Source organism: Felis catus, chromosome D3, assembly GCF_018350175.1.
Source record: "Felis catus isolate Fca126 chromosome D3, F.catus_Fca126_mat1.0, whole genome shotgun sequence".
NCBI classification, from domain to species: Eukaryota; Metazoa; Chordata; class Mammalia; order Carnivora; family Felidae; genus Felis; species Felis catus.
The window spans coordinates 7,000,324-7,014,908 of NC_058379.1; the positions used below are offsets into that span (position 1 = coordinate 7,000,324).

At 47.0% G+C, this 14,585-nt stretch overlaps 1 protein-coding gene across 1 annotated transcript; it reads left to right on the top strand.

Moving 5' to 3' along the window:
• Positions 1-9,259: 9,259 nt before the first annotated feature.
• On the top strand, positions 9,260-13,548 carry HCAR1 (hydroxycarboxylic acid receptor 1). Its single transcript, XM_019814483.2, has 2 exons — positions 9,260-11,058; positions 13,128-13,548. Exon 1 carries the CDS (start codon positions 9,271-9,273, stop codon positions 10,300-10,302), a length of 1,032 nt encoding a protein of 343 aa, XP_019670042.1. The 5' UTR covers positions 9,260-9,270; the 3' UTR covers positions 10,303-11,058; positions 13,128-13,548.
• Positions 13,549-14,585: the final 1,037 nt, after the last annotated feature.

A 14,585-nucleotide genomic window follows, 5' to 3' on the forward strand; every position in this document is an offset into this window, starting at 1 on the left:
ATGTGGGTGGCCCAGTCGGTTGTCTCTGACTCGGGTCATGAGCTCATAGTTCGTGAGTTCAAGCCCCATATTGGGCTCTGCACTGACAATGCAGAGCCAACTTGGGATTCTCTTTCTTTCCCTCTGTCTCTGGTCTTCCAAATGTGCTCTCTCTCTCTCTGTCTCTCTCTCTCTCTGTCTCTCTCTCTCTTTCTCTTAAAATAAATAAAAACTTAAAAAATTTTAAAATAAAGGAATAAATAAGTGTTAATCTCATCCAAAAGACACCTTCACAGGAACATCTAAAATATTTGACCAAATATTCGGGTACACCCAAGTTGGCATATAAAAGAAACTATCACACCACCTTTTGGCTATTGTGATTGGTGTTGCCATGAGCATTCATGCACGAGTATTTTTTGAGTCCTGTTTTCAGTTCTTTGGAGTATATACCTAGGAGTGGAATTGCTGGGTCATATGCCAACTCCATGGTTAATTTTTTGAGGAATCGCTAAATTGTTTTTCACAGCCGCTGAACCATTTTCCATGCCCTTCAGGAGCATCTAAGGGCTGGTCTATTATGTTTTTAACATCCAAAAATGGGAGTATGCTACATAAATTCAGGTGCATTTGTGTGTGTGTTTTGTTTTTGTTTTACACTTAACAATCTATCTTGGGCATCTTTCTGGGTCAGTACTTATAATTCAGTCTCATTCTGTATGGATAGCAGAGATGCTTAGAACAGGGCCTGGCCCAAGGGATTGTTATACAAATGTACAAATGAATGCTACCTTTTTTTTTTTTTAAATAAGTACACAGTGCTATATTGAGTGAAGTCACTATAATTTATCCCATTCCATATTGATAAAGATTTAAGTTGCTTTCAACTTTTTTTACCTTTTGTTATGGAAAATATATACAAGCAGGGGGAATAGATAACAAATGTCCATGCCTCCTCAATCCAGGTACAACAATAGAAAAACTCATAACCTCTCCTTTTATATTTCTGCACCTCTCCTGCACATCCTAAATATCGTATCAGTTCATCTACACATATTATTTCTAAAGGATAAGGAAATATTTCTTTAAACACAACTGAAATATCATTATCATACTGACAACAATAAGCAATCATTCTTGAATTAGCCAGTGTTCACATTTCCCCAAATGTCTCATACTTTTTGACCCTTGGAATTGAGCCAGAGTCCAAAAACTTGGTTAATATATCTCTTAAACCTCTTTGAATCTATAGTTTCTCCCTCTCTCTCTCTTTTTAAATTTTTAAATGTTTATTTATTTTTGAGAGACAGAGAGAGTAACACAGAGCACAGGCAGAGGAAGGGCAGAGAGAGAGGGAGACACAGAATCCGAAGCAGGCTCCAGGCTCTGAGCTGTCAGCACAGAGCCTGACGCGGGGCTTGAACCCACAAACCACGAGATCATGACCTGAGACGAAGTTGGATGCTTAACCGACTGAGCCACGCAGGCGCCCCTCTCCTTCTCTCTTTAATTTCTCCTACACTTTGTATGTTGGAAAAAAACTCATTGCTCACAATTTTTAAGATTCATTTTGAAACGGCAAGGAAGTTCCTGTTAGACCTTGTGTCAGGTCAGGGTAAATCCCTCACCAACCCCATTATACTGCCCCTCTGCCTAACTGTTGGGCCCCCAGTTTTCCCCTGGGCTGCAGGGCTGCAGAGCACAACAAACAAAACATATGGTAAATCACTCGGTCCTTAAATTCCGTCAGTAATTTCTTCTCCCTTCCAGAGAGGGCATTTTGAAATAGTTGGGTAGAGACAGGAATTCAAGGACGCACACATTTACACTGGAAAGGTCAATGGGTTGTGGTGGGTTGGGCAGTGGGTTGTAGCTGTGGGTTGAATGGTTTCCACCCCCACAAAAGATATGTCTGCATCCTCACCCCTGAAAACTGTGAACATGACTTTATTTGGAAAAGGAGTTTTGCAGATGTAATTAAGCAAATGACCCTGAGATGAGATCATTCTGGATTATCTGGGCCCTAAATCCAATGACAAGTGTCCTTATAAGAGGCACCCAGATGGCCAAAAGGCACATGAAAAGATGCTCAACGTCACTCCTTATCAGGGAAATACAAATCAAAAGCACACTGAGATATCACCTCACGCCAGTCAGAGTGGCTAAACTGAACAAATCAGGAGGCTATAGATGCTGGCGAGGATGTGGAGAAACGGGAACCCTCTTGCACTGTTAGTGGGAATGCAAACTGGTGCAGCCGCTCTGGAAAACAGTGTGGAGGTTCCTCAAAAAATTAAAAATAGACCTACCCTATGACCCATCAGTAGCACTGCTAGGAATTTACCCAAGGGATACAGGAGTACGATGCATAGGGGCACTTGTACCCCAGTGTTTATAGCAGCACTCTCAACAATAGCCAAATTATGGAAAGAGCCTAAATGTCCATCAGCTGATGAATGGATTAAAAAATCGTGGTTTATATACACAATGGAGTACTACATGGCAATGAGAAAGAACGAAATATGGCCCTTTGTAGCAACGTGGACGGAACTGGAGAGTGTGATGTTAAGTGAAATAAGTCATACAGAAAAAGACAGATACCATGTGTTTTCACTCTTATGTGGATCCTGAGAAACTTAACAGAAGACCGTGGGGGAGGGGAAGGGAAAAAAAAGGTTAGAGAGGGAGGAGGCAAACCATAAGAGACACTTAAAAACTGAGAATAAACTGAGGGCTGATGCAGGGTGGGAGGGAGGGGAAAGTGGGTGATGGGCATTGAGGAGGACACCTGCTGGGACGAACACTGGGTGTTGTATGGAAACCAATTTGACACTAAAATTTATATTAAAAAAAAAAAAAGGCACACAGAGAAGACCACATGACCCTGGAGCCAGAGAGTGGAGCCATGGGGCCACAGGCCAAGGAGGGCAGACAGACAGCCACCATCATCTGGAAGAGGCAAGGAGCCAGCTACCCCCTAGAGCCTTTGGTAGGAGCACAGCCTGCTGATACCTTCTAGTCTCCAGAACTGTAGGGGAATACATTTCTTGTTGTTTGAAGCCTCCCAGCTTATGATAATTTGTTGCAGCCGTCCCAGGAAGCTAATACAGCCACATACTCTGGGCTTGTGGGGGAAGCGGGGCCCTGGATTTCTACCTGTGAAATAATAAGAAATATATATATGGCTTCTCTGCCCCTCATTCCTGACACAAAGCTCCTCAATCTCTTGGGATTTCCTGAGTGGTAGGAGCATCTGACACTGAGCTCCTATGTCGCTTGGCATTTCCTGGAGTGTCTTTTGCTCTAATGAGGTGATTCTTGGGGAGCGCCTGAGCTCCTCGTTGAAGGCTGGTCACCAAAAAGATCAAGCCACGATTAAAAGCTTGGAATTTTCAACCCTACCCGCCCTGATTCCTCTAGAGAGGGGAGAGAGATTGGAAATGGAGTTAATAATCTATCCTGTCTATATGATGAAGCCTCCATAAAAATCCCAGTTGAATGGGATTTGGGGGCTTCTGGGCTGGCGAGCTTCCATGAACCAGGAGGGTGACTCAGCCCAACTCCATGAGGACAGAACTTCCTGCACTTGAGACCCTTCCAGACCTCACCCTATATACCTCTTCATCTGGCTGCTCATCTATATCCTTTACCATGTGCTTTCTTACATAATAAACTGGTAAACACACATACGTGTGTTTCCTGAGCTCCAGTGGCTGTTTCAGTATACGACAGAATCCGGAGAGAGGGGTCATGGCAACCTCAAGTTGTCACCAAGTCAGACAAAAATTGTGGGGAACCTGGGAACCTACAACTGGTGATTGGCATCTCCCTGGGGGACAGTGAGCCTCTAACCAGTGGGGTCTGCACTTGAGTTGAATCGTAGGACACCCGGCTGGTGACACAGAACCTTGCGTGATGTGGAAACAAAATGGTACACGTCTGGCAGAGTGAAGGTGGCTGGAGTGTGGGAGTAAGGGAGGAACGCACGGCGGGGCGTATGTCTTTCGAATACACTACCACCCAGTTCCTCCTCCTGACACTTGCTAGGCAGCCCCACAGGAATGTCCATAAAGTGAAATGTCGTCTTGGAAAACACTGGAGGAGGGGGGCACGCAGGGCCCAAGAGCTCCAAATCAGTCCAGCAGGTGTATTCTCAAGTTTTTTAACCCGCGTTTCCTGTTCGGTGGTGTCTCCTCACAGCCAGGAGGGGAATAAGCCGCAGAGAGGCACCTGGGGGCGGGGGGGGGAGGGGGGTGGCTAGGTCGGTTAAGCATCCGACTCTCGATTTTGGCTCAGGTCACCATATCACGGTTCGTGAGTTTGAGCCCCGTGTCGGACTCTGTGCTGACAGCGTGGAGCCTGCTTGGGACTCTCTCTCTTCCTCTCTCTCCCTCTCTCTGCCTCTCCCCTGCTGTCTCTCTCTCTCAAATAAATAAATACACTAAAAAAAAAAAAAAAAAAAAAAAAGAAGTAAACTCCAGAAGTCTGGGATCATGTGTTCATTAGTTCATTTATTCAGGACTGACTTACCGAGTATCCCTGTGGGGTCAGGCATGGGGTTATGTTCTGGGCTTGCAAAGCTGAATCAGATCCAGTGTTTGTCTTCCTCGGGACAGAGGCTGCGGGAGACACACGAGTAAACCATTCCAAGAATGTGTGGTAAGTGTATGCGTCCCAGAAGCGGCACGAGGAAGACAGCCTAATCCAGACTGGAGAGCGAGATTCACAGAAGGCCTGGCAGTTGTAGGAAGTGTGATCGCCGCAAACCGCATGTGGCTTTTCAACGGCAAATTAATTAAATAATATTGAAAATTCAGGTTCTGCTAGCCCCATTTCAATTCCTTCATAGTTACGTGAACCTCACGGAGCACGTCCATCGTTGTGGTATCTTCTGTTGGAAGATGCTAGTCTAGGCTGAGGCTGACAAAGGAGGAGTTATCCAAGACTAAGGGGGAAGGAAGTATGTCCCCAGCAGTTCCTAGAAGACAGCCTTTGGGGGGTGCCTGGGGGACTCAGTCAGTTAAGCATCTGACTCGTGCTTTCAGCTCAGGTAGTGATCTCAGGGTCCTGAGATCAGGCTCTGCGCTGGATGTGGAACCTGCTTGGGATTCTCTGTCTCTCTCTGTCCCTCCGCTCTCCCTCAAAATAAATAAACATTTGAAAAAAAAAGACAGCTTTTGGATACTAGACAGAGTAAAGCTTCTATGGGAGGTGTCCAGGTCAGTTCCTACGGTGCCTTGTCAGCCATCTTGAACTCCCTGCTAAGGACAAAAGGGAAGCTGCTGGAACATTCATCCAGATGAGTCGCGTCAACAGATTTGAGTTTTGGAAATGGATTGAAGGAGGAACAAGACAGGAGGAGATGAGATGGTTGTGTTCCCCTAGAACCTTGGATTAGTCAAAGTGATAGCAATAGGGTGGAGAGACATTTGGGGCATGTGGTTGACAGATTGGGGATTGTGGTGAGTGGAGAAGAGGGAACCAAGCTGATGGCTTGTGGCTAAATGGATGGTGCAGACTGTTCCCCTTGTCTGAGGTGGAATCTGAGGAAGAGGATAAGAAACTTCTTTTTTGTCAGCATTAGTACTTAAGGGAAGGGGCTTCAGTTATCTGGAGGCCCTCGTTCCTCAATAATACCTGCTCTGTGGCTTACCACAGAACACACTAGAAAGGACACGTGGGTTGGAGTCTGCAGGATACCTGGGGGCAAAAAACAGGAAGCTCTGTGACTCCAGAGCAGACAAGAGAAGGGGGTGGGCAACAAAAGCCCCTTGCTTCCCTTTTCTCTCTTTCAACTATTCCCCCCATCCCTCGCCATGCTGCTCACTCCAAAGTGGCTCCCCGCCCCTACTGAGCCCAAACGCCCTCGGAAGACAGCCCCACTCAGCGTGGCCTGTTTTATCCTCATGGTTCTGTGACGTAGACTCCAGATTCCAAGCCCCTCAAACGTCTCTCCAGCCTTACTTCTTCCACACTCTTCGTTTGGTCTGGAATGTCTGTTCCTTCCATTTCTGTCCCCGAGAAATTTTAACAGCTCTCCTTCCCTCCCCTCATTCTCAAAACTCCGACGGACCAGTTGTATTTTTTTTCAAACACTAATATATTAAAGTCGTAGCTACAAAGTCAAAATGCAAATGAATATGACTCCGTATCATCCACAATAATCTCACATATCGTCTGTGCTGTGTCCACTACAACTTGAAAAATAGGCTTATTCAATGTGCTTTGTTAAATTGTCATTTATGGACTCGTCTCATTTCCCCTACTAAACATTCAGCTCCAGACAGCGAATAATACCTTTCTTATCTGGGGGAAGCATCTAGCAAAAACACCTCAGAGGTTCACTGAATAAGCATTCTGACATCACTAAAGCCTCTGCTTTGCACCAGGCACTGTGATTAGTAGCTAGGAGCGAAAATACGGTCAGCAATAACATTTGGTTTAAACTTTTCAAGACTCTTTTTAAAATTAAAAATTTTTTTTTTCTTTGCCCTGTTTGTTTCTTCTCAAAGCAATTAATTTGTTATGTGCTTCCTTTAAGACTCTTTTTTTTAAGAGCAGTTTTACATTCACAGCAAAACTGAGGGGAAGGTACAGAGACTCCCCATATACCCCAAGCCCCACATAGGCCCAGCCTCCCTTGTTATTAACAGCAGACTTTCAGAGAAATGGAAACCTATATCTTCCTAGCCCTCTCCCTTCCAGTGAATTCTGCGGTCAAAGAGAAAGAGAAGGTGATTTGGCAAGACAAACAATGTGAAAAAGAAAGGTAGGTGTTTGTCATTTGAGAAAAGGGAAGCACTCGTGTTTACAAGAACCTTGACAGCATCTGCTGACACAGATGAGGACCATTTTCCATTGGTTGAAAATTCCAGCCCGACCACATTAAGGTATTCACCAAGAACGTGGATTTTGTCTCCAAGGGCCTCTTGGATGAGTGGGGCAGCTAAGTAGGCATGTTTGATGGACACTTATTTATTAGAAGTTATGAGACAAGTGAGGTATGAGGAGAAAAAGTAGCAGAAGGACATTGGGAAGGTAGTCGGAGAACCTTCCGTGAAGGGCCTTGTATACCAATCTGAGGAATGTGACCTTTAGCCCAGAGCAGAGGTGCAAACTTCGAATCCCACAGATACCAGGCATGTGAATGAGTGAAGCTGCCCAGGTAATAGGGAGTGGTAAGGACTGGGGCAAAGTGGGAAAGTCTTACTCTGTCTCAGGGGAGCAGCTACTCTTGGCTCCAGCTGATTGTGACGATGTGGGACTATTGGCCCAGAGCGGCCAGGTCTTCCAGTTTTCCGAGACGCTCTGGAAATCCAGGTTTTTATAGAACAGTCCTAGCTTTTTAAAAAAAAATTTAAAAAAAAAAGTTTTTTTAATTTTTAAAAATGTTTTTATTTTACTTTTGAGAGAGAGAGAGCGAGAGAGCAGGGGAGGGGCAGAGAGATAGAGATAGAGGGAGACACAAAATCCTAAAAAGGCTCCAGTCTCTGAGCTATCAGCACAGAGCCCAGTATAGGGCTCGAACTCCCAAACTGTGAGATCATGACCTGAGCCAAACTCAGAGGCTTAACCGACTGAGCCACCCAGGTGCCCCAGTCCTAGCTCTTTAAAACATATGGCCTGTCGGAGCTGAGCATTAAGCCTGCTTAAGATTCTCTCTCTCTCTCTCTCTCTCTCTCTCTCTCTCTCTCTCCTCTGTCCCTCTCCCCTGCTTGCTCTCTCGCTTTCAAATTAAAAAAAAAAAAAAAATCTAAAAAAACAAAGAAACAAACATGTGGCCCAAATCCAACTGGCTTTAGAACCAGATATAGCTCACGAGTCATATAGCGATCACCTTGGCAGCTTGAAGTGAGCAAATGAAGGTTAAGTTAAAAAAAAAAAAAAGGATGTGATCACATCTGTGCTTTAGAAAAATCACACTGTGGTACGGGGGGGGGGGGGGGATACAGGGAATAGGTTAGAGGAAAGGAAACCACTCAGGAAAGTCTCTCAATATTTCCCCCAGGTGGGAGGTGACAGCGATCATGGTGGGGTTGGGGGGGGATGTCGTGGGACTGACCTGGATCCAGGATTCAGTGGGAAGAGCTTCGCTTTAATCAGCATCTGGAAGAAGGCGTATATGCCTCCTTCCAATGCGTTTCCCTCCCCTGCACCTCTTTCCTAAGCTGGGAGCTGAAAGGCACAGGGGCAGGTGGATCAGCTAGAAGACCAAAGGGTAGGAAATTTTAGCAAAGACTCCAGTCTTGGGTGCAGTCTAATTTTACCCGTGATTATTTTAGAGATAGGCTCTCTGACCAACTGCCCGGCCCTCACTCCCCCCACCGACGGGCGCAGCCCACAGTTAAAATTAAAAGCGTATCTATCATGGTTTTCCGCCAGCGGGGAAACTCCGAGCCAAATCCTCTTCTGCAAACGGCTGAGGGAGGAACTGACTCCCCGAGAGGCTGCTGCGTGGGGACAGGCACATGAGAGGTGGCTTCGCGTCCATTGCTCAACAGGTCACTTGGGTCCAGGGAAGGATGCAAAGGGCAGGAGGTACGAACGGAGGGAAGGAAAGATGTCACGCTTCCCGGAGCTTTTCTAATGACAGCCGGCGAGTGCTGGTTTTAGAGCTTTTTTCCTCCCCTGACGCTTCTGACTTCTGCATGCCTTCTTTTTGGGTGTGGGCACAGGAAATGGCTCTGAGGAGCTGCGGAGCAAGGCCTCCCCCTCTGGCACCGCCTGGGAGCGCCCCATGGGATGGGGGGCGGACGGGGCAGTCAGGCAAAGGTTAGGGGAGGAAAGCAAAGGCAGAGGCCCAGAACGGCTCCAGGAAATGTTTGTGTTTCTCCACCGGGAGGGAGGACAAACAAGCTTTTCTCGCGCCTTCTGGGCGGCCCTGCACGCTCTCCAGCACAGGAGTCTGAAGAGCAGAGTGAGGCTGCAGAGAAAAATCACCGCGGGGCCGGGGCCGGCCCGGCGCCGCAGCATGAATCTTTCTGGACCTGCCCACCGCTTCCCAGAAGGGACCGCCTGCGCCTCAAAGCCTCGCGGTGCCACCCGCTTCTCCCGGCCTGGGACAGCCTCCCCGGCTGTGGACCTCCCCGAGCCTCTCCTTTCCCGGCCGACGTTCCTGGCCTCCTGGCGGCGGCCGCATCCACCCGCACCTGCAGTCCGCGTCCGCCCGCATCCCGGGGTGAAGAAGGTAGAAAACCAGCACCCGGTGAGTGGTAGTGTTCCGATCGGCACCTGTCTTTGTGGGGACTCCCGGGGCCGCCCAGCACGCAGAACCCCCGTCCTCCGTCCACCATGGACAACGGGTCGTGCTGCCTCATCGAGGGGGACCCCATCTCTCAGGTGATGCCCCCGCTGCTGATCGTGGCCTTCGTGCTTGGCGCCCTGGGCAACGGCGTCGCCCTGTGCGGTTTCTGCTTCTGCATGAAGACCTGGAAGCCGAGCACCATTTACCTTTTCAACCTGGCCGTGGCCGACTTCCTTCTCATGATCTGCCTGCCCTTCCGGACGGACTACTACTGGAGACAGAGGCAGTGGGCCTTTGAGGACATTCCCTGTCGGGTGGCCCTCTTCATGCTGGCCATGAACAGGGCCGGGAGCATCGTCTTCCTCACGGTGGTGGCGGTGGACAGGTACTTCAAGGTGGTCCACCCCCACCACCTGGTGAACGCCATCTCCAACCGGGCTGCCGCCGGCATCGTGTCCGCCCTTTGGACCGTGGTCATCCTGGGGACCCTCTACCTTTTGATGGAGAGCCATCTGTGTGTGCACGAAGACACCATATCTTGCGAGAGCTTCATCATGGAGTCGGCCAACGGCTGGCACGACATCATGTTCCAGCTGGAGTTCTTCCTGCCCCTCGGTGTCATCCTGTTTTGCTCCTGCAAGATTATTTGGAGCCTGAAGCAGAGGCAGCAGCTGGCCAGGCAGACTCGGATGAAGAAGGCCATCCGGTTCATCACGGTGGTGGCGGTTGTGTTCGTCACGTGCTATCTGCCCAGCGTGTCGGCCAGGCTGTATTTCCTCTGGACGGTGCCCTCGAGTGCCTGTGACCCCTCCGTCCACGTAGCCCTGCACGTGACCCTCAGCTTCACCTACATGAACAGCATGCTGGACCCGCTGGTGTATTATTTTTCGAGTCCCTCGTTCCCCAAATTCTACACCAAGCTCAAAATGCGCAGTTTGAGACCTAAGAATCCGGGACGCTCCAAGACCCAGAGGTCAGAAGAGATGCCAGTTTCCAACCTGTGTCGCAAGAGTTGTGCCAGTGTGGCAAACAGCTTCCAGAGCCAATCCGACGTGCAGTGGGATCTCCAAATGTGTTGAATGGCAGTGAAACAGACAGACAGACAGACAACGCCGAGGAGGACAGACAGACTGGCGACTTAGGATGGTTCATGCTAAGGGGTGAGAGTCTATTGAAAAGGCCACCCTTTCTTAACTGGATCCTCACTCTGTTGGAAACGAAATTCAGGTCACTATGCCTTTTTGGAAGGTTGTGGTTGACAAGTGAGTCACTTGCCTTTCTACACCCCGATTGCAATGACGGGACAATATGTGCATGGAGAAGGGCATGTGTGTGTTAAAAAGGAGGGACGTTAATTAAGAAGAGCTCGGCCCCTGTGTAGTTTTAATCGGCTGGGTGAACAGGCACCGATGTTTGAAGGAGTCACGTTCCCTGTCTGGGGGAGGTCGTGAACTTCATGACTTGGCAGTATTTCCTATCCTCTCTTAAGTCATCGTTTTAGAAACTAGAAACCTGAGGGAGTCGATACCTTTATTTCGGGCTGAGTGACATCTTTATGGGGACGTCCGGATCCTGAGGGTTTTCATCTCCACAGGGTGCCTGGGTATGTTTCTGATTTCTCAGTAGCCCAAGAAAAAGGACAGCAAAACAGTCTGCTCTGACCTTCTTGAAGCTCCACATGTTTCCGCGAGTCGTTGCATTTCAAAGAAGATGCTGAGGGATAGGTTTGCCTCCCCTGATCTTTCCAGTGGGAGCTGACTGCGTGAAAAAACTCGGTTGGCCTTTGGGATGGGCTGCGTGCAATGTGATCGCTTTTGACTGCTTGTTATGTGACTGTGAGTTGAAATCATTTATTCATTCCTTCTGCAAGTACTTACTGAATTCATATTTTGTGCGAGGCACTGTGCTACTATCCCTTTTACCTGGAGGGTCACTAGTCAATTCCTGTGTGACAGCAAAGTATTTTGGTGGGGTTGGGGGTGGGGAGCAAACAGAGAGGTTAATACCCTCACCCTCTCACTGAATATAGTTTCTAGACCTGTTCTGTGCAAACATCAATGTATTCCTCCTATTGCGGGATTCTGAACAAACACTGAGGGTGGAAAGGGTGATGTCCCTTATGTACATGAATTTCCCACATATGTACCTGGAGCCCTCAAAACTAGATGGTTCTATGGAATGACCGACTGTCCTTGCTCTGGATTAGAGGGAAAGATTCAAAGCCAACCTTAACTCAGTTCTCAAGCCACAAAGTGGCGAAAGTCATTCTTGCCTCTTTTATTTACACTTTCTCAAATGTTCAGGGTGCTCTCTGCACTAGATGACCTTTCCAGCTTTTCGTGCTCTGGCCTCGAAACACTCCTATCGGCTGTCTTTATTATTTCCTTCTGCAGAGACACTACACAGCTCAGTGCCGAAAAGTAAGGGCTCTGGAAAGTCAGATGAACCTTAAATTGGAATCCTAGCTCAACCACTCACTAGATTTTGTTCGCTGTTATATCCCCAGTGCTCAGGAGAGTGTCTGCACATAGTAGGTGCTTAATAAATATTTGAATGAATAAGTGCCTGTGAAGCATTAAACAGTGTCTGGCAGGGAGTACTCAGTATTGTGACTTACGACATTAACACATTTTACGCACCAAGATATTGAGGCGCAAAAGCAATTTCCCACGGGGTTCAGAACTCCTAAGTTGCTGTATTGTCACTACCTGAATTCCCGCCCCCGCCCTCCCCAGCTGCCTGGCAGAGGGTGGGTGGGTGGGGGGAGTGAAAACAGGATTCTTACCATCTTCAGAGAACCATACATCCTCCTGAAAGAAATCTGGGAATGCCCACACTTCTGCTTTCAATTCTATCCCTACTTAGAATTCTTTCCTGGACTGCCCCTTTGTTGCTTCCTCTCCATAAAAACGGTTCCAAAAGAAAGTCCGCATCCTGGGTGTGAGCCTATATTAGTTAAAAGACTCGTAAGACTTTACCCTCCCAGGAAAAAAGCCTAAAAAATCCAGAAGTTCACGGTAGGCAGAGGTTCTCACTAAAAAAACAGCAATAACAAAAAAAAAAGAAAGGAAAATGAAAAAACCCAAACACAGTCTAGACGCGGATTTTACTGCCCTTTTTAAGTTCACAGAATGTGATGAAAAAGAAATCTTATCAGGTGTTCTTCAGAAATTGTGAGGAAGAGGAGTATAGCTTTGTTTGAGTAAACACAGGACCCTTTTGAGCTCATCCATGAAGCTGGGGCCCTAAATTTTATAGATGCATTTATAAACACATACACAGGTTGACATGGAGTAGAACAGACAGATGGGCTCACGCATGGACCTAACTATACTCACCTTCCAGTGATGATATGGTAGGAGTGGGAAGGAGTTAATATTTTGTCCCTTGTAAAGATTCACTCATTCATTCACTCACTCACTCATTCATTCCCTTTCAAGGAACATTTTTTAGGCACTGGCTCCCGACGAGGCACAGTAGAAACACGAATGGAAAACACAGCCCCTGCCCCTGTGGGTTCTATTGTAGAATCCAGGGGAAAGAATCAAACAACCATTTGGGGGTAACCGTGTGAAAGTGGTAAGCACAAGGCCCTGCGGCAGAGCCCAGGGGCCTTTGGGGGTTGGAGAGGGCTTCTCAGAGAAAATGACTCTGAACTTAGCCCTGAAGGATGCAAAGGAGGCAGGCAGGTGACTCAGTGGGAAAAGGTATCCCAGCGAGAGGGGCATGGTGAGGAAGCAGCTTGTTAGGGAGCTTCGGAAAGGTCCACAGGACCAGAATGAAAGGTCCTGGGGGTTGGGGGGCGGGACTGCAGCCCCTTGGGAGAGATCAAGCCATGAGATCCACTGCGGAGAGAGAGAAAGAAGGTCTGTTCATAACTCTTCTTCTTTTTTTTTTTCTTAAGTTTATTTATTCATCTGAGAGAGAGAGAGAGAGAGAGAGAGAGAGAGAGAACGGGAGAGCACGAGCCGGGGAAGGGCAGAGAGAGAGAGAGGGAGAGAGAGAGAGAGAATCCCAAGCAGACTCCACAATGACAGCAAAAAGCCCCACATGGAGTCCGAATTCATTAACATGAACCGAGAGATCATGACCTGAGCGGAAACCAAGAGTCGGACGCTTAACCAATGGAGTCACCCAGGAGCCCCCATTCACAACTTTTCCTGATGGAATATTCTTGAATAGCCTCTCAGAGTCTTTTCTTTAAAAAAAAAAAAAAAAAGAATTAAAATCTCTGTAATTATTGAAAGTACATATGTTTTTGTTGAAAATTCAAAATAAATATATCAAGTGAGAAATAAAAGTCTTCCTTCTGTTGTTCCCCTTAATTTCGTTTCCTAGAGGTGATGACTAATATTTGGGGTAAAAACACACTTGCCCACAAATAACAAATCTTGTTTTGTTTTGCTGAAGCATGATACACAAATAGATCTGCAAGTTATTTTTGTCACGAATAGCTTCCTACATCAGAACAGAGATCAATCTCACTTTTAACTCCATTTCATTGTATAAACAAACCACATAAGGATTATTTAACCAACGGCCTTTTAATGGACATTTAAGCGCTTTCCAATTTTCCCCTATTGCCACCATGCTACGGTAAATATTCTGAATGATGTATCTTTGGGCACATGTGCTAGAGTTTTCGGAAGAAGATTCTGAGACACGGGAAGTATTGGATCAAAGGACAGGCATACTGGGTGAGACAATGCACATCGTGGCTCACAGCATAGACCCTAGAGCTGGACGACCCGGGTTCAGATCTTATCTCCTTCACTTACTAGCTGTGTGGCCTCGGACAAGTTACTTAACGTCTCAATGCTTTACTTTCCTTGCCCATTAGATAGGGATAAGAGCTGTACCTGCCCCGTAGGGTTGTTTTGAATACTGAGTTTGATGTATAATGCATGCAGAATAGTGCCTGACAGAAGAGCAAACACTCTGTCCGTTAGCTCTTGGCTATTATCTGGCATTAGCTCTTTTTATATGAGTTTTCATTATAATCTTGATAGATATCACCAGATTGCCCAACACAAAGTTGAACCAGATTGCATTCCCACCGACAAAGCCTTCCTATTCTTGCCAACAGGCCTTTGTTTGTTTAATAAACATTTTTATCTTTGCTTGTTAAAAAAAAAAAAAAGAGCCTTTTGTTTCCTAAGGAACACAAACAGGGGCGCCTAGCATGTGACTCTTCTTCTCAGGGTTGTGAGTTCCAGCCCCATGTTGGGTGCAGAGATTACTTAAAAATAAAAATTAAAATATCTTAAGAAAAAGATGAGAGAGTAAGCCTTTTAAAAATTTATTTATTTATTTTAAAATGTTTTAATGTTTGTTTATTTTTGAGAGAGAGAGACAGAGTGCA